This window comes from Salmo salar, chromosome ssa03, assembly GCF_905237065.1.
Source record: "Salmo salar chromosome ssa03, Ssal_v3.1, whole genome shotgun sequence".
Lineage (NCBI taxonomy): Eukaryota > Metazoa > Chordata > Actinopteri > Salmoniformes > Salmonidae > Salmo > Salmo salar.
Window position 1 is genome coordinate 38400501 of NC_059444.1, and position 20997 is coordinate 38421497.

Here is a 20997-nt window from a genome sequence, read left to right on the forward strand (position 1 = left end):
GTCCTGGAGTGGCCTAGCCAGTCTCCAGACCTTAATCCCATAGAAAATCTGTGGAGGGAGCTGAAGGTTCGAGTTGCCAAACGTCAGCCTCGAAACCTTAATAGCTTGGAGAAGATCTGCAAAGAGGAGTGGGACAAAATCCCTCCTGAGATGTGTGCAAACCTGGTGGCCAACTACAAGAAACATCTGACCTCTGTGATTGCCATCAAGGGTTTTGCCACCAAGTACTAAGTCATGTTTTGCAGAGGGGTCAAATGATTATTTCCTACATTAAAATGCAAATCATTTTATAACATTTTTGACATATGTTTTTCTGGATTTCTTTGTTGTTATTCTGTCTCTCACTGTTCAAATAAACCTACCATTAAAATTGTAGACTGATCAATTCTTTGTCAGTGTGCAAATGTACAAAATCAGCAGGGGATCAAATACTTTTTCCCCTCACTGAACCTTTAGACTTTTACTCAAGTAATATTTTACTGGATGACTTTCACTTTTACTTGAGTCATTTTCTATTAAGTATCTTTACTTTTACTCAAGTAGTATTTTACTGGGTGACTTTCACTTTTACATGAGTCATTTTCTATTAAGTATCTTTACTTTTACTCAAGTAGTATTTTACTGGGTGACTTTCACTTTTACTTGAGTCATTTTCTATTAAGTATCTTTACTTTTACTCAAGTAGTATTTTACTGGGTGACTTTCACTTTTACATGAGTCATTTTCTATTAAGTATCTTTACTTTTACTCAAGTAGTATTTTACTGGGTGACTTTCCCTTTTTTCTTGAGTCATTTTCTATAAAGTATCTTTACTTTTACTCAAGTAGTATTTTACTGGGTGACTTTCACTTTTACTTGAGTCATTTTCTATTAAGTATCTTTACTTTTACTCAAGTAGTATTATACTGGGTGACTTTCCCTTTTTTCTTGAGTCATTTTCTATAAAGTATCTTTACTTTTACTCAAGTAGTATTTTACTGGGTGACTTTCACTTTTACTTGAGTCATTTTCTATTAAGTATCTTTACTTTTACTCAAGTAGTATTATACTGGGTGACTTTCCTTTTTTTCTTGAGTCATTTTCTATAAAGTATCTTTACTTTTACTCAAGTAGTATTTTACTGGGTGACTTTCACTTTTACTTGAGTCATTTTCTATTAAGTATCTTTACTTTTACTCAAGTAGTATTATACTGGGTGACTTTCCTTTTTTTCTTGAGTCATTTTCTATTAAGTATCTTTACTTTTACTCAAGTATGACAATTGGGTTCTTTTTCCACCACTCGTAAAGTATTATCTCCACCAAGATCTTAAAATGACCTGGAAAATATATATTTGTAAAATAATGACACAACATGTGATGTTTTTAAGAAATTATATAAAGCATTTTATTCCAAAACAGTCACACTGTTCGTTCAAATTCATCAGAACCAATGGTCCTCAAACAAATCCCTGTCCCCCAGAACTGTCCCGTGCTTGCTGTGGGGGAACATTGGTGTTCACTTCACTGTCTACAGCGCCAGGGTTGCAGGTTGTCTGTTCAACCATGATCAGAGCACTAGTCCACTCACACAAGGGTGCCTCCTTCCCTCCCGTGGTAGGAAGTGGACATCTCCCACAGTCAGAACAGTAGGCTGGTGGGCTGCAGCCTCAGTGTGATGTGAGCACTTGCCCAGTCACTCAAGGGTGCCTCCAATCCTCCCGTGGTAGGCAGTGCACACATCAGACAGTCAGCTGGTACTGTAGATAGTAAGCTCAAGCCTCAGTCCTCCACACATTCATAGCTACCGATTTGTGTTCTCTTTCAAGCCAAATTAACCCTCATATTAACCCTTAAAATCTATAAATCATATTTTCCCATCAAAGCTCACACTCTTCCCACTCCCTCAACCAGTCCTCCTCCCTTCCATTTTAAAATGTCAGTCTGTAGTAGGCCCTCACCCTCCCCTGGCCCCTATACCCTAGGTCCCTCACTGAGTGCTGTACACGCCGCTGAGCAGGCGGCTCTTCTTCTCCTCCTTCTGGCTCTCGTTCTTCAGGTCAGCAAACACCTGGGAGAAGAAGTTAGGGTCTGTGTTCATCTGGAGCATCTTCACACTCATCAGCTTGGTGATGGTCATGCAGCGGATCCAGAAGGTCTGCTTGCAGGTGTCCACCAGGAAGGGTTTCAGGGGGTAGCCGATCTCGTTGCCCATGTAGGAACAGGTCGTGTAGAGGCAGGTGAGCAGCACGGCATGCAGCTCCTGCAAGGTGGCCACCTCGGAGGAAACCGCCTCGCGGCACAGCATGTAGAGGAAGACCACAGCGGCCGGATTGATGCAGCTCTGGTTCTGATAGCAGTTGTCCAGCAGATAACGGTCCACCACCCGCAGCCACAGCACCGGGTCCATGGAAGACATGTCCTGGAGCCGGTGGCAGCGCCGGCACAGGAACTCACCCAGGCAGCGCAGCAGCTCGCGGTTGTAGCGTGGACCATCACCAACCTCCTGGGCGTGTCGAGGTCCTGGACGGTCACCATCTGGGGCGTGTCGGGGCCGTGTTTGAGTTGGATATGGGGGCCTTCTCGACCGACGAGGCGGCGTTCTTGGAGATGGCTGGAGCGCTCTGGTCCTGGGTTGACAGCTTGTCACAGGACTGAGACGTCTCCAGGGTGAGGGAGGACAGGTTGGAGAAGGACTGAGACTTCTCCAGGTTCTCATTACTCAGATGGATAATGTTGTTTTGGTTGGTGTTCTCGTGAGCCTGCTCCTTCTTGGAGCTCTTCTTCTTCACAATCCGCCTCCATGGCGAGTAGCGCTTCAGAGTCTTGTCTTTTGCGCTCTTACCGGTCTGGACTTCCATCAAGTGGCCCACAGTGTCTGGCCCATCTTTGAAGAGGACTGTCTTCTTGCGGACCGAGATAGACATTGCGGATCCCATGGTCAATAGTGCCTGTGGAAAACAAAATGCTTCAATATTAGCAAAATGAAATGCATGGCATCAGTTCAGTAGGCCTAGCTAGCTCAGCTCTGGCTGTCTCTGAAATGGCAACCTATTCCCTATAAAGTGCACTACTTTTTTTTTTACCATGGCCCAAAGGCGTCTGGTCAAAAGCAGTGCTTTATATAGGAAACAGGCTTCCATTTGGGACAGATTCTAAATCACAGAATTAAGCATAGGCATTAGTGTTATGTATTCATAAACATGAGCAATATAACATTCCAAAACAAAACAAAATATTACTCACTGATTTCAAGTTGATATGTGAGAAATTCTAAAGATATTTCAATATTTTCTTTGTTAATTGAAAGGTAAAGACGGGTTGTCCAGTGCTTTGAGTTCAAGGCTGTTATGGTTGTGAACATCAGAATTGTCCAAGGTTCTGAAATCGAGTTTCCACGTCGTAATAAAGAAGTATGTCATAGAGGCGATTTTGTGAAAGATTAAGTTTGATGTTGGCAAAAATAAATAAATAAAGTCTGATGTTCGCCATGATAGAATTTGCCTCATATTTGCTATAGCCTAGCTCAATAAATTGAAAACGAAATAAGCTCTGAGTGACTTCTACGTCACAGCGTTACATTTCTGGCCTCAATGGCTGAATAACATGTATCTGGCGAGTGTTTTGCATGGATCTCAATGGTCTGTCAAATTATATTGGCAGCTCTGTCAGGTTCCCGTTTATCTCGTTCACCATCAGACTCTTATTCCCCCTAAATTCTGCGTTAGTACTTTCACTTTAGCAATCTACTCCAATAATGCGCATTTAGCCTGGGGACGAATAGGTGCGCGCCTATAATCGCTATTTGAAGTGGGGAGCATACAGGCCTACTTCTATGTCAGGACTGACTGGAGGGCTAGCTTAAAATGCGCTATAAAAGTAGGCTAAATTGCCTTTTCATGTAAAACGCAACATAAGAACCAGCAGTAGCTCAAGTAAAAGCTTATACAACTTCATTCAAACGTTTGTTATTTTTAAGAAATAAAAAAATCATACAACAGTTGATCGAATACTAGACTAAGCTCGGTTTGAATATTCAAGTACCTCCCCATCCCTAATTGCTGTCCCAATATATTATCAATATCTCACAAACTCAAATCTCTCTCTCTCTCTCTCTCTCTGCGTGTGTCTGTCTGTTGGAGATATTGGGTCAGTGCAGTAAAGAGCAGGCGTTTAAAACCATCCTGTTCTCTGGGTAACACTAAGACAACTGATTTTGTAATGTAAATATCACTGTAAATCTGCATGAACATGACACACACTGATAAACTCTTGTTTCCATGGTAACAGGTATCTGTACTTGAAAATGTATTTATTTTTTTACTTTTGCATGACAACATTCAGAAAGAAAATATGTCCTCGTTACATTTCGAATGCTCAGGCAGGACAGCAAAACGGTCAAATTCATACACTTATTAAGAGAACTCATCCCTAATGCCTCTGATCTGGTTTGTAAAATATTGTTAGACTGTGCCCCTGGCTTTCCATCAATAAATAAAAACAAGAACATCTGCATAATATAAGGAATTTGATATATAGCCTTTGCTTTCACTTTTGATACTTAAGTACATTTAAAACCATATACAGTGAGGGGAAAAAGTATTTGATCCCTTGCTGATTTTGTACGTTTGCCCACTGACAAAGAAATGATCAGTCTATAATTTTAATGGTAGGTTTATTTGAACAGTGAGAGACAGAATAACAACAACAAAAAATCAGAAAAACGCATGTCAAAAATGTTATAAATTGATTTGCATTTTAATGAGGGAAATAAGTATTTGACCCCCTCTCAATCAGAAAGATTTCTGGCTCCCAGGTGTCTTTTAAACAGGTAAGGAGCTGAGATTAGCAGCACACTCTTAAAGGGAGTGCTCCTAATCTCAGTTTGTTACCTGTTTAAAAGACACCTGTCCACAGAAGCAATCAATCAATCAGATTCCAAACTCTCCACCATGGCCAAGACCAAAGAGCTCTCCAAGGATGTCAGGGACAAGATTGTAGACCTACACAAGGCTGGAATGGGCTACAAGACCATCATCAAGAAGCTTGGTGAGAAGGTGACAACAGTTGGTGTGATTATTCGCAAATGGAAGAAACACAAAAGAACTGTCAATCTCCCTCGGCCTGGGGCTCCATGCAAGATCTCACCTCGTGGAGTTGCAATGATCATGAGAACGGTGAGGAATCAGCCCAGAACTACACTTGAGGATCTTGTCAATGATCTCAAGGCAGCTGGGACCATAGTCACCAAGAAAACAATTGGTAACACACTACGCCGTGAAGGACTGAAATCCTGCAGCGCCCGCAAGGTCCCCCTGCTCAAGAAAGCACATATACATGCCCGTCTGAAGTTTGCCAAAGAACATCTGAATGATTCAGAGGACAACTGGGTGAAAGTGTTGTGGTCAGATGAGACCAAAATGGAGCTCTTTGGCATCAACTCAACTCGGCGTGTTTGGAGGAGGAGGAATGCTGCCTATGACCCCAAGAACACCATCCCCACCGTCAAACATGGAGGTGGAAACATTATGCTTTGGGTGTGTTTTTCTGCTAAGGGGACAGAACAACTTCAATGCATCAAAGGGACGATGGACGGGGCCATGTACCGTCAAATCTTGGGTGAGAACCTCCTTCCTCAGCCAGGGCATTGAAAATGGGTCGTGGATGGGTATTCCAGCATGACAATGACCCAAAACACATGGCCAAGGCAACAAAGGAGTGGCTCAAGAAGAAGCACATTAAGGTCCTGGAGTGGCCTAGCCAGTCTCCAGACCTTAATCCCATAGAAAATCTGTGGAGGGAGCTGAAGGTTCGAGTTGCCAAACGTCAGCCTCGAAACCTTAATAACTTGGAGAAGATCTGCAAAGAGGAGTGGGACAAAATCCCTCCTGAGATGTGTGCAAACCTGGTGGCCAACTACAAGAAACATCTGACCTCTGTGATTGCCATCAAGGGTTTTGCCACCAAGTACTAAGTCATGTTTTGCAGAGGGGTCAAATACTTATTTCCTACATTAAAATGCAAATCATTTTATAACATTTTTTACATATGTTTCTCTGCATTTCTTTGTTGTTATTCTGTCTCTCACTGTTCAAATAAACCTACCATTAAAATTGTAGACTGATCAATTCTTTGTCAGTGTGCAAATGTACAAAATCAGCAGGGGATCAAATACTTTTTCCCCTCACTGAAACTTTAGACTTTTACTCAAGTAATATTTTACTGGATGACTTTCACAGTTACTTGAGTCATTTTCTATTAAGTATCTTTACTTTTACTCAAGTAGTATTTTACTGGGTGACTTTCACTTTTACTTGAGTCATTTTCTATTAAGTATCTTTACTTTTACTCAAGTAGTATTTTACTGGGTGACTTTCACTTTTACATGAGTCATTTCCTATTAAGTATCTTTACTTTTACTCAAGTAGTATTTTACTGGGTGACTTTCCCTTTTTTCTTGAGTCATTTTCTATAAAGTATCTTTACTTTTACTCAAGTAGTATTTTACTGGGTGACTTTCACTTTTACTTGAGTCATTTTCTATTAAGTATCTTTACTTTTACTCAAGTAGTATTATACTGGGTGACTTTCCCTTTTTTCTTGAGTCATTTTCTATAAAGTATCTTTACTTTTACTCAAGTAGTATTTTACTGGGTGACTTTCACTTTTACTTGAGTCATTTTCTATTAAGTATCTTTACTTTTACTCAAGTAGTATTATACTGGGTGACTTTCTTTTTTTTCTTGAGTCATTTTCTATAAAGTATCTTTACTTTTACTCAAGTAGTATTTTACTGGGTGACTTTCACTTTTACTTGAGTCATTTTCTATTAAGTATCTTTACTTTTACTCAAGTAGTATTATACTGGGTGACTTTCCTTTTTTTCTTGAGTCATTTTCTATTAAGTATCTTTACTTTTACTCAAGTATGACAATTGGGTTCTTTTTCCACCACTCGTAAAGTATTATCTCCACCAAGATCTTAAAATGACCTGGAAAATATATATTTGTAAAATAATGACACAACATGTGATGTTTTTAAGAAATTATATAAAGCATTTTATTCCAAAACAGTCACACTGTTCGTTCAAATTCATCAGAACCAATGGTCCTCAAACGAATCCCTGTCCCCCAGAACTGTCCCGTGCTTGCTGTGGGGGAACATTGGTGTTCACTTCACTGTCTACAGCGCCAGGGTTGCAGGTTGTCTGTTCAACCATGATCAGAGCACTAGTCCACTCACACAAGGGTGCCTCCTTCCCTCCCGTGGTAGGAAGTGCACATCTCCCACAGTCAGAACAGTGGGCTGGTGGGCTGCAGCCTCAGTGTGATGTGAGCACTAGCCCAGTCACTCAAGGGTGCCTCCAATCCTCCCGTGGTAGGCAGTGCACACATCAGACAGTCAGCTGGTACTGTAGATAGTAAGCTCAAGCCTCAGTCCTCCACACATTCATAGCTACCGATTTGTGTTCTCTTTCAAGCCAAATTAACCCTCATATTAACCCTTAAAATCTATATATCATATTTTCCCATCAAAGCTCACACTCTTCCCACTCCCTAAACCAATCATTTTAAAATGTCAGTCTGTAGTAGGCCCTCACCCTCCCCTGGCCCCTATACCCTAGGTCCCTCACTGAGTGCTGTACAGACCGCTGTGCAGGCGGCTCTTCTTCTCCTCCTTCTGGCTCTCGTTCTTCAGGTCAGCAAACACCTGGGAGAAGAAGTTAGGGTCTGTGTTCATCTGGAGCATCTTGACACTCATCAGCTTGGTGATGGTCATGCAGCGGATCCAGAAGGTCTGCCCGCAGGTGTCCACCAGGAAGGGTTTTAGGGGGTAGGCGATCTCGTTGCCCATGTAGGAGCAGGTCGTGTAGAGGCAGGTGAGCAGCACGGCATGCAGCTCGTGCAAGGTGGCAACCTCGGAGGAAACCGCCTCGCGGCACAGCATGTAGAGGAAGACCACAGTGGCCGGATTGATGCAGCTCTGGTTCTGATAGCAGTTGTCCAGCAGATAACGGTCCACCACCCGCAGCCACAGCACCGGGTCCATGGAAGACATGTCCTGGAGCCGGTGGCAGCGCCGGCACAGGAACTCACCCAGGCAGCGCAGCAGCTCGCCGGTTGTAGCGTGGACCATCACCAACCTCCTGGGCGTGTCGAGGTCCTGGACGGTCACCATCTGGGGCGTGTCGGGGGCCGTGTTTGAGTTGGATATGGGGGCCTTCTCGACCGACGAGGCGGCGTTGTTGGAGATGGCTGGAGTGCTCTGGTCCTGGGTTGACAGCTTGTCACAGGACTGAGACTTCTCCGGGGTGAGGGTGGACAGGTTGGAGAAGGACTGATACTTCTCCAGGTTCTCATTACTCAGATGGATAATGTTGTTTTGGTTGGTGTTCTCGTGAGCCTGCACCTTCTTGGAGCTCTTCTTCTTCACAATCCGCCTCCATGGCGAGTAGCGCTTCAGAGGCTTGTCTTTTGCATTCTTACCGGTCTGGACTTCCATCAAGTGGCCCACAGTGTCCGGCCCATCTTTGAAGAGGACTGTCTTCTTGCGGACCGAGATAGACATTGCGGATCCCATAGTCAATAGTGCCTGTGGAAAACAAAATGCTTCAATATTGGCAAAATGAAATGCATGGCATCAGTTCAGTAGGCCTAGCTAGCTCAGCTCTGGCTGTCTCCGAAATGGCAACCTATTCCCTATAAAGTGCACTGCTTTTAACCATCGCCCAAAGGGGTCTGGTCAAAAGCAGTGATTTATATAGGAAACAGGGTTCCATTTGGGACAGATTCTAAATCACAGTATTAAGCATAGGCATTAGTGTTATGTATTCATAAACATCAGCAATATAACATTCCAAAGCAAAACAAAAATATTACTCACTGATTTCAAGTTGATATGTGAAAAATTCTAAAGATATTTCAATATTTTCTTTGTTAATTGAAAGGTAAAGACGGGTTGCCCAGTGCTTTGAGTTCAAGGCTGTTATGGTTGTGAACATTAGAATTGTCCAAGGTTCTGAAATCGAGTTTCCACGTCGTAATAAAGAAGTATGTCATAGAGGCGATTTTGTGAAAGATTAAGTTTGATGTTGCCAAAAATAAATAAATAAAGTCTGACGTTCGCCATGATAGAATTTGCCTCATATTTGCTACAGCCTAGCTCAATAAATTGAAAACGAAATAAGCTGAGTGACTTCTACGTCACAGCGTTACATTTCTGGCCTCAATGGCTGAATAACATGTATCTGGCGAGTGTTTTGCATGGATCTCAAATGGTCTGTCAAATTATATTGGCAGCTCTGTCTGGTTCCCGTTTATCTCGTTCACCATCAGACTCTTATTCCCCCTACATTTTGCGTTAGTACTTTCACTTTAGCAATCTACTCCAATAATGCGCATTTGGCCTGGGGACGAATAGGTGCGCGCCTATAATCGCTATTTGAAGTGGGGAGCATACAGGCCTACTTCTATGTCAGGACTGACTGGAGGGCTAGCTTAAAATGCGATATAAATGTAGGCTAAATTGTCTTTTCATGTAAAACGCAACATAAGAACCAGCAGTAGCTCAAATAAAAGCTTATACAACTTCATTCAAAGTTTGTTATTTTTAAGAAATAAAAAAATCATACAACAGTTCATCCAATAGTAGACTAAGCTCGGTTTGAATATTCAAGTACCTCCCTGTAGTATTATCTAAAAATAAGGACGCACGACAACGAGATTCTAGCTCCAGCATGTTTACTAACCTAACCCTCGCATGTCATACATAGGTACGGATACCCCCAAGGGACATCCTACTACATCTTCCCCTCTCCCATGAACAAGAACTCAACATGCATAACCACTGAAGCATAACTGAAATGCAATTTGGAAACCAGTATTATTCTCTAACATGCTACTTCACATTCTGAAACAGTATGAAAGCATTAAATCACAGTATGAACATTAACTTAGGTACTGTCTCTTTTTGCTGGGTATGGTCCCCAACAGTATGTTTTCTCTTCATGTAACAGTCTTTCAGCCACTCTGGTGGCTTCACATCCTTTTTTGGGCGCGCTTGTGGCTCTGTGAGCATTCTCTCTCCTTCACCCTCTTTTTGTGCATTTTCTGTGGCCTCAGTCTGTGTGGCTGGTAGATCTGGAAGAGCTCTGAGGTGTGTTTTGTTCCTTCGTACCTCTTCTGAGCCTGTGTCCACCACATAGGAGCGTGGGGCATCCGCTTTCCTCAGCACTATTGCTGGTGTCTTTGAGTTTGTAATCCACACACGTTGACCTTTGGTCAGCTCTGGCAACTCCGAAGCACGGTGTCTCCGATTAAAGTCTCCAGTTTGTGTTTGTTTCAGCCGTCTGAGGGATCTCAGCAAAGGCCTTCCTGTTAGGCCATCGGGGTTTAAGCTGAGCCGGCGAGACAGGCAATGGGGAACGCAGCCTCCTGTACATCAGGAGCTCGGCAGGCGACGGCCCATGATGCAGTGGTGTAACTCTATAAGCTAACAGAGCCCTGTATGGATCCTTATTCTTTTTCAGCAGTCCCTTGACGGTTTTCACAGCTCTCTCTGCCTCACCATTACTCTGTGCATGGTAGGGGCAACTGGTCACATGTGCGAAGTCATTCTGCGGCAAAAGCAGAAAAGGAGATCGCAGAGAACTAGGGAGCGTTATCTGTAAACCGGACTAGAGGTCGACCGATTAATCGGAATGGCTGATTAATTGGGGCCGATTTAATCTTTTCATAACAATCGTACTCGGTATATTGGGACACCGATTTGCCGAATATTATTATTATTTTTTTATATTTTTTTTATTTTATAATTATTTATTAATTTATTTATTTTTAATAAATTTTAATTTAGAAAAAATTACACCTTTTTTTAACTAGGCAAGTCAGTTAAGAACACATTCTTATTTTCAATGACGGCCTAGGAACGGTGGGTTAACTGCCTTGTTCAGGGGCAGATTGACAGATTTTTACCTTGTCAGCTCGGGGATTCAATCTTGCAACCTTAACTAGTCCAACACTCTAACCACCGGCTTTACATTGCACTCCATGAGGAGACTGCCTGTTACGCAAATGCAGTAAGAAGCCAAGGTAAGTTGCTAGCTAGCATTAAACTTATCTTATAAAAAACAATCAATCAATCAATCATAATCACTAGTTAACTACACATGGTTGATGATATTACTAGTTTATCTAGCCTGTCCTGCGTTGCATATAATCAATGTGGTGCGCATTCGCGAAACAGGACTGTCATTGCTCCAACGTGTACCTAACCATAAACATCAATGTCTTTCTTAAAATCAATACAGAAGTATATATTTTTAAACTTGCATATTTAGCTAAAAGAAATCCAGGATAGCAGGCAATATTAACCAGGTGAAATTGTCACTTCTCTTGCATTCATTTTTATTTTATTTAGTTTTTTATTTCACCTTTATTTAACCAGGTAGGCTAGTTGAGAACAAGTTCTCATTTGCAACTGCGACCTGGCCAAGATAAAGCGTAGCAATTCGACACATACAACAACACAGAGTTACACATGGAATAAACAAAACATACAGTCAATAATACAGTAGAACACAAGAAAACAGAAAGTCTATATCCAGTGAGTGCAAATGAGGTAAGTTAAGACAACAAATAGGCTATGGTGGCGAAGTAATTACAATATAGCAATTAAACACTGGAATGGTAGATGTGCAGAAGATGAATGTGCAAGTAGAGATACTGGGGTGCAAAGGAGCAAGATAAATAAATAAATAAATACAGTATGGGGATGAGGTAGGTAGATAGGTGGGCTGTTTACAGATGGGCTATGTACAGGTGCAGTGATCTTGTGAGCTGCTCTGACAGCTGGTGCTTAAAGCTAGTGAGGGAGATATGAGTCTCCAGCTTCAGAGATTTTTGCAGTTCGTTCCAGTCATTGGCAGCAGAGTACTGGAAGGAAAGACGACCAAAGGAGGAATTGGCTTTGGGCATGACCAGTGAGATATACCGGCAGGAGCACGTGCTACGAGTGGATGCTGCTATGGTGACCAGTGAGCTGAGATAAGGCGGGGCTTTACCTAGCAGAGACTTGTAGATAACCTGTAGCCAGTGGGTTTGGCGACGAGTATGAAGCGAGGGCCAACCAACGAGAGCGTACAGGTCGCAATGGTGGGTAGTGTATGGGGCTTTGGTGACAAAACGGATGGCACTGTGATAGACTGCATCCAGTTTGTTGAGTGTTGGAGGCTATTTTATAGATGACATCTCCGAAGTCGAGGATCGGTAGGAGATGGAGAGTTTACAGTCTAACCAGACACCCAGGTATTTGTAGTTGTCCATGTATTCTAAGTCAGAGCCGTCCTGAGTAGTGATGCTGGACGGGCGAGCAGGTGCGGGCAGTGATCGATTGAATAGCATGCATTTAGTTTTACCTGCGTTTAAGAGCAGTTGTAGGCCACGGAAGGAGAGTTGTATGGCATTGAAGCTCGTCTGGAGGTTAGTTAACACAGTGTCCAAAGAGGGGCCAGAAGTATACAGAATGGTGTCATCTGCGTAGAGGTGGATAAGAGAATCACCAGCAGCATGAGCAACATCATTGATGTATACAGAGAAGAGAGTCGGCCCGAGAATTGAACCCTGTGGCGCCCGGACAACAGGCCCTCCGATTTGACACACTGAACTCTATCTGAGAAGTAGTTGGTAAACCAGGCGAGGCAATCATTTGAGGCTGTCGAGTCTGCCGATAAGAATGTGGTGATTGACAGAGTCGAAAGCCTTGGCCAGGTCGATGAAGACGGCTGCACAGTAATTTCTCTTATCGATGGCGGTTATGATGTCGTTTAGGACCTTGAGCGTGGCTGAGGTGCACCCATGACCAGCTCTGAAACCAGATTGCATAGCGGAGAAGGTACGGTGGGATTCGAAATGGTCGGTAATCTGTTTGTTAACTTGGCTTTCGAAGACCTTAGGATAGATATAGGTCTATAGCAGTTTGGGTCTAGAGTGTCACCCCCTTTGAAGAGGGGGATGACCGCGGCAGCTTTCCAATCTTTGGGAATCTTAGACGATACGAAAGAGAGGCTAGTAGACAGGCTAGTAATAGGGGTTGCAACAATTTCGGCAGATCATTTTAGAAAGAGGATGCAAATTTCTGTTTGAAAAAGCTAGCCTTAGCTTTTCTAACTGCCTGTGTATATTTGTTCCTAACTTCCCTGAAAAGTTGCATGTCACGGGGCTATTCGATGCTAATGCAGAACGCCACAGGATGTTTTTGTGCTGGTCAAGGGCAGACAGGTCTCTGGAGTGAACCAAGGACTATATCTATTCCTAGTTCTACATTTTTTGAGTGGGGCATGCTTATTTAAGATGGTGAGGAAGGCACTTTTACATCATCTACTGACGGGATAAGGTCAATGTCATTCCAGGATACACCGGCCAGGTCGATTAGAAAGGCCTGCTCGCAGAAGTGTTTTAGGGAACGTTTGACAGTGCTGAGGGGTGGTCGTTTGGTCGCAGACCCATTACGGATGCAGGCAATGAGGCAGTGATCGCTGAGATCTTGATTGAAAACAGCAGAGGTGTATTTGGAGGGTGAGTTAGTTAGGATGACATCTATGAGGGTGCCCGTGTTTACGGATTTGGGGTTGTACCTGGTAGGTTCATTGATCATTTGTGTGAGATTGAGGGCATCAAGCTTAGATTGTAGGATGGCCGGGGTGTTAAGCATGTCCCAGTTTAGGTCAGCTAGTAGCACGAGATCAGAAGATAGATGGGGGGCAATCAATTCACATTTGGTATCGAGGGCACAGCTGGGGGTAGAGGGAGGTCTATAGCAAGCGGCAACAGTGAGAGACTTGTTTCTGGAAAGGTGCATTTTTAGAAGTAGAAGCTCGAATTGTTTGGGTACAGACTTGGATCGTAATACAGAACTCTGCAGGCTATCTTTGCAGTAGATTGCAACACCGCCCCCTTTGGCAGTTGTATCTTGGCGGAAAATGTTATAGTTCGCAATTGAAATTTCAGGGTTTTTGGTGGTTTTCCTAAGCCAGGATTCAGACACGGCTAAGACATCCGGGTTGGCAGAGTGTGCTAAAGCAGTGAGTAAAAAAAAACTTAGGGAGTAGGCTTCTAATGTTAACATGCATGAAACCAAGGCTTTTACGGTTACAAAAGTCAACAAATGAGAGCACCTGGGGAGTGGGAGTGGAGCTAGGCACTGCAGGACCTGGATTAACCTCCACATCACCAGAGAAACAGAGGAGACGTAGGATAAGGGTACTGCTAAAGGCTATACGAACTGGCCGTCTAGCATGTTTGGAACAGAGAGTAAAAGGAGCAGGTTTCTGGGCATGATAGAATAGATTCAAGGCATAGTGTACAGACAAAGGTAAGGTAGGATGTGAGTACATCGGAGGTAAACCTAGGCATTGAGTAATGATGAGAGAGATATAGTCTCTAGAGACATTTAAACCAGGTGATGTCATCGCATATGTAGGAGTTGGAACAACATGGTTGGTTAAGGCATATTGAGCAGGGCTAGAAGCTCTACAGTGAAATAAGACAGTAATCACTAACCAGGACAGTAATGGACGAAGCATATTGATATTAGAGAGAGGCATGCGTAGCCAAGTAAACATATGGGTCCAGTGATTGGTTGGGCTGACTGGGGACACGGCGATTCAGACAGTTAGCAGGCCGGTGCTAACAAGCTAACAGTTAGTAGGCCGGGGCTAAACAAGCTAGCAATTAGCAGACCGGGGCTGGCAAGCTAGCAGTTATCAGACCGGGTTAGCAAGCAAGCAGTTGGCAGACCGGGACAGGCAAGCTAGCAGTTAGCAGACCGGGGCTAGCAAGTTAGCCTTTGGGGGAAGTCGCGATGGGGGTAAGTCTGTTTTTGCCTCTTCGTGCGGTGACGTCGATAGACCAGTCGTGGAATTAGTAGGGTTCCAAGTAGTTCTAGATAGCTAGCAGGCCGCGGTTAGTAGAATGAGCCTTCAGCGGACGTCGCGCCTGAGGGGCCTGTTGGAATCCTCGGGCAGATTATGTCAGTATTCCAGTCGTAGAGGATCGGCGGGGTTCCGTGCCTCGTACCGGCAGTAGAAGGGGCCCGGATATTGTAGCCCAGGAGTGGGCTTCGGTGGTAGCACAGGAGCCCTAGCCGAGCTAGCTTCAGGCTAATTGGTGCTTGCTCCGGGATGGAAACGCTAGCCAGGAGTAGTCACCTGGGATTGCGGTTAGCTAGTTGCGAAGATCCAGATGAAAATGTTTAGAGTTTGCGGTAGGAATCTGGGGATATGGGGAAAAAATAAAATAAAATAATGATAGGTCCATTATGCTCTGGTTTGAGTCACGTTGTTCGAACTGGCAAGAGCTTTCTGAGCTAAAGGTTAGCTGATGACCGCTAGCAATGGTTTGCTGACTGATAGCTGGTAGGTAGTTAGCTGGCTAGCTTCAGTTGAAGGATTCCAGATCTGAAGTAAATAGAAATACTTTAGAAAAAAAAAATAAACAGATCCACGCCACATTGGGTGAGGCGGGTTTGCAGGAGAGTATTTAGAAGTTGAGGTTTAGGAAAATATTTTTAAAAGATATGCGAAGAAAAAGATGTAAAAAGATATATACAAGGGACACGACAGGACAAAGACGTCTGACTGCTACGACATCTTGGAAAACAGGACTATTGCACGCAGAGTCAGGGTATATGCAACAGTTTGGGCCGCCTGGCTCGTTGCGAACTAATTTGCCAGAATTTTACGTTATGACATAACATTGAAGGTTGTGCAATGTAACAGGAATATTTAGACTTAGGGATGCCACCCGTTAGATAAAATACGGAACGGTTCCGTATTTCACTGAAAGAAAAAACGTTTTGTTTTCGAGATGATAGTTTCCGGATTCGACCATATTAATGACCTATTTCTGTGTGTTTATTATATTATAATTAAGTCTATGATTTGATAGAGCAGTCTGACTGAGTGGTGGTAGGCACCAGCAGGCTCGTAAGCATTCATTCAAACAGCACTTTGTGCGTTTTGCCAGCAGCTCATTGTGCTATTCATGACTTCAAGCCTATCAACTCCCAAGATTAGGCTGGTGTAACCGATGTGAAATGGCTAGCTAGTTAGCGGGGTGCGCGCTAATAGCGTTTCAAACGTCACTCGCTCTGAGACTTGGAGTAGTTGTTCCCCTTGCTCTGCATGGGTAACGCTGCTTCGAGGGTGGCTGTTGTCGATGTGTTCCTGGTTCGAGCCCAGGTAGGAGCGAGGAGAGGGAGGGAAGCTATACTGTTACACTGGCAATACTAAAGTGCCTATAAGAACATCCAATAGTCAAAGGTATATAAAATACATATCGTATAGAGAAAAATAGTCCTATAATTCCTATAATAACTACAACCTAAAACTTCTTACCTGGGAATATTGAAGACTCATGTTAAAAGGAACCACCAGCTTTCATATGTTCTCATGTTCTGAGCAAGGCACTTAAACGTTAGCTTTCTTACATGGCACATATTGCACTTTTACTTTCTTCTCCAAAACTTTGTTTTTGCATTATTTAAACCAAATTGAACATGTTTCATTATTTATTTGAGGCTAAATTGATTTTATTGATGTATTATATTAAGTTAAAATAAGTGTTCATTCAGTATTGTTGTAATTGTCATTATTACAAATACACGTTTTTTTTTTTTTTAATCGGCCGATTAATCGGCACCGGCTTTTTTTTGGGCCTCCAATAATCGGTATCGGTGCTGAAAAATCATAATCGGCCGACCTCTAACTAGGACCTCAGCGACCCCTTGTCTGTAAAAAAATGACTTTAATCCATTGATAACACCAGCTGATGTGGTTATGGGTGTCTTTGCTATTTCAATGTATCTTGAGTAGTAATCTACCAGTAGCAGATAAGTGTCATTTTTCCAATAGAACATATCTGCCCCTACCTTTTGCCATGGCCGTTTTGGCAGCTCCGTTGCCATCATTGGCTCCGGATGACAAGGTTGACATTTTGTACAGACCTCACACTGGGCCACCAACTTGGCAATCTGAGTACTCAGACCAAGCTACACCGACTGTTGAGCCCTCAGTCTGCATTTGGTTATCCCCATGTGTCCATCATGCACTCTGTCTAGCATTTCTGGTTGTAGAGTCTATGGGATAACTATCTGTTGTCCTTTCATGAGAAGGTCTCCATTACAGTGAAAGTCACTTTGGTGCACCCAAAAGGGTTTCAGCAGCTGAGGCAGTTCCTCCTGCCTGGGCCATCCCTTTTTGCACTGTCTGTCGGCAGATGGGGTCTCGTTGTTGCTCGTCTGCAATCTGCTTCAGTTTGGTCTGAGATGCAGGTAGGCTGTCCCTTACTGCATTAATGGACCCCTGTACCTCACCCTCTAGACGTTGCTCCTCCTCTGATAATGGACGTTTAATTGGGGCCCTGGAGAGTGCATCTGCTGTGATCAGTGCCTTCGCTGGCACATACACCATCTTGTAGGTGAACCTCAGTAATCTGAGGCGGAAGCGCAGAACTCTGGGAGGCAAGTCATCCAGTGCTTTTGTCCCTAACAGAGCCAACAGTGGTTTGTGGTCAGTCTCTGCTGTAAACTGCAGGCCAATAAGGTATTGTCTGAGCCTTTCACATGCCCATGTGATAGCCAACGCCTCCTTCTCCACTTGAGCATACATTTGCTCTGTGTCGGATAAGCTTCGGGAGATGTATGCTATTGGACGCCACTCCATGTTGTCCTGCATCTGTATGAGGACCGCCCCTAGCCATGCATCTGCTGATACCTTTGTCTTAGCGTGGGGACGGTACTGGACCAGCACTCTCTGTGAGGCCAGGTCTCCTTTGATTTTGTCAAACGCCACCTGTTACATATGACCCCATGACCAGTCATTCTCTTTGGCAAGGAAGTCTCTCAGGGGTTTGGTTGTATCTGAGAACTGTGGGAGGAACTTACCCACATATGTGGCCATGCCTTAGAAGGTCCTGACTTCAGCCACATTCTGGGGTCTGGGCATATCTGTGATGGCGCTGATCTTCTCTGTGTTCAGTTCTATTCCAGCTGCACTGATTTTGTGTCCCAAGAACAAGACCTCTGACTGTGCAAAAGTGCATTTTTCATTGAGTGTCAGGCCAGTCTCCTGGAGTCGGGTCAGAACTGCTGTGAGCCTTACATCATGTTCTGCTCTGTCCCTTCCGCACACGAGCACATTGTCCGCGTGGACTATGACGCCACTCAGCCCATCCAACAGCTGGGACATGCGTCTTTGGAAATGCTCAGGACCGGAAGCGATTCTAAATGGCAAAACAGTAATGGCCAAACGGTGTTATAAACGTTGATGACTCTCTGATGACAGCGGTATCTGCCAGAAACCTGAGCGGGCATCCAGCTTTGTGAAGACTTGTGAGCCATTCAACTGAGCCAGTGACTGCTCCACTGATGGTAAGATGTGTGTCTCTCTGCAGTGCCTCATTCAAGTTAGTCATGTCCACACAGATCCTTATGTCCCCATTGGCTTTTGGGACCACTACCATCCCTGCACATCAGTCTGTGGGACTCTCTATTTTAGACACTGCCCCAATTTCTTCCATCCTCCCCAGCTCTTCCTTTACTCTGCCCAATAAAGGGATAGGGACACGGCGGGGGGTGGTAAGGGCATAGGGGACAGCATCCTCTTTCAAGCGGATTTTGTAATCACCTTCTATTCTTCCTAGACCAGAAAACACTTTTGGGAATTTATTTTTGAAAACCTCACCTGGGTCCTCCAGTTCGCTCACTCTCTCAATGAGTTGCAATGCTTCAATTGCTGGCAGCCCCAGCAACGGTCTGGCTAGAGAGTCAATGACAAAGACAGGCTGGATGGCACTTTTGTCTTTACTCTCCAGTTTAATCACCAACTGCCCTACCACTGGTAAAATCTTATTACTGGGCCCGTACAGTTTGTTGTTTGTAGAGGGCAAAGGGCCATCTCTGCTATAGCTATACAGCCTAGTTGGGATAGCTGTCACTGCTGCCCCAGTGTCTAGTTTAAATGACACAACCTCCCCATTGAGTTTAATGTCTGAATGCCAGCCAGCCTTGTTTTCCTTTACTTCTCCCAGAAAGATGCTGTCCTGCTGAACCTCCTGAGAACTCATGCATTTGCTTTAATCGACAGACAGCTGAAAAGTGTCCTCTCTTGTGACATTTCCTGCATTCCGCATCCTTTGCTGGGCAATCTTTCCATCTGTGGTAAGGGAATTTCCCACATTTGCGACTAACACTTGAACTAGCTACTGGTGCTGTCTGTGATTGTTTTCTCCACGTCTGTCTCTGTTCTGTGGTCCCCTGCGTTTTTTTTAGCTCGGTATGAAAATGCATTTATTTCCTCACTGTCTTCGCTCTGCAAGGAGCTGCTGTCTTTTTACTGTCTCACCCTGCCTAACCTGGTTTACAGCTTTGGACAAGGTAAGCTGGGAATCCAACTGTAACTTTTCAGAAAGTGATATATTTCTTATTCCCACTACAATCCGATCTCGGATCAGCTCTACCCTGAGCTCGCCAAACCGACAATGTTCTGCTAGTTTGTGAACAGCTGTGATAAAACTGTCGGTGGTTTCACCCTGCTCCTGTTTGCGCATGTTAAACCGAGCTCTCTCAAATATAATGTTGTGTCTCACTACAAAATGCGTTTCAAAACAGTCTTTAACGGCACTGTAGTTAAGTTTCTCTTCCTCAGTCAAAGTTGAAGCGTTTAATATATCCTCGGCTTCATCACCCATAGAATAGATCAGTGTATTAACTTGAAATGCCTCGTTTTTCACGTTTAAGCCTGATGCTACCCTGTACCTTTCAAAGCGCCTAATCTATTATGGCCAGTTTTGAATGTCCATACAATCAAAATTCTCTGGGGGACTAATGCGAAATCCGTCATCACTAGGCACTGGCCTGTCTGTGTTTGCGCCAGAGCCCGTTGAACTTGGAGTCGCAAACCCTGAAATCCCGCCAGTTTCTTCCTCTTGCAACATGTTGCTTAGCAGTAACTTAGTCCTTGCTCGTTAGCTAGCAAAATAATGATATGCGCTGTTTTATCTCCAACAATGTGCCCTCCCTGCTTTGAAACAGCCTGAATGTATTATGTACTTGGTACGTCTTTCACGTTTATGTGAATTGTAAAACCACTTCTGATACCATGTAGTATTATCTAAAAATAAGGACGCAGGACAACGAGGTTCTAGCTCCAGCATGTTTACTAACCTAACCTTCGCATGTCATACATAGATACGGATACCCCCAAGGGACATCCTACTACACTCCCCATCCCTAATTGCTGTCCCAATATATTCTCTCTCTCTCTCTCTCTCTCTCTCTCTCTCTCTCTCTCTCTCTCTCTCTCTCTCTCTCTCTCTCTGTCTCTCTGTCTCTCTCTGTCTGTCGGAGATATTGGGTCAGTAGAGAGCAGTAAAGAGCAGGCGTTTAAGACCATCCTGTTCTCTGGGTAACACTAAGACAACTGATTTTGTAATGTAAATATCACTTTAAATCTGCATGAACATGACACACACACACTGAAACTCGTGTTTCCATGGTAACAGGTACTTTACTTGAGAATGTATATATTTTTTTACTTTTTCTTTTACTTGACAACATTTAGAAAGAAAAGATGTGCTCCTTACATTTTGAATGCTTAGGCAGGACAGCAAAACGTTCAAATTCATACACTTATTAAGAGAACTAATCCCTACTGCCTCTGATCTGGTTTGTAAAATATTGTTAGACTGTGCCCCTGGCTTTCCATAAATAAATAAAATTAAGAACATCTGCATAATATAAGGAATTTGATATATAGCCTTTGCTTTCACTTTTGATACTTAAGTACATTTAAAACCAGATACCTTTAGACCTTTACTCAAGAACTATTTTACTCGGTGACTTTCACTTTTACTTGAGTCATTTTCTAGTAAGTATCTTTACTTTTACTCAGGTAGTATTTTACTGGGTGACTTTCACTTTTACTTGAGTCATTTTCTATTAAGTATCTTTAGTTTTGCTCAA

General features: G+C 43.5%; 2 protein-coding genes and 1 pseudogene across 2 annotated transcripts in view; 1 reads left to right on the forward strand and 2 right to left on the reverse strand.

Annotated features, from left to right (window-relative positions):
- LOC106600100 (dynein axonemal heavy chain 11-like) overlaps positions 1-20997 on the forward strand; it is a 158859-nt gene that overhangs the window by 83510 nt on the left and 54352 nt on the right.
- Positions 1462-3358, reverse strand: LOC123741650 (cyclin-dependent kinase 5 activator 1-like; annotated as a pseudogene).
- Positions 6970-8565, reverse strand: LOC123741648 (cyclin-dependent kinase 5 activator 1-like). The gene has a single exon (XM_045714828.1). It carries the CDS (start codon positions 8557-8559, stop codon positions 7609-7611), a length of 951 nt encoding a protein of 316 aa, XP_045570784.1. The 5' UTR covers positions 8560-8565; the 3' UTR covers positions 6970-7608.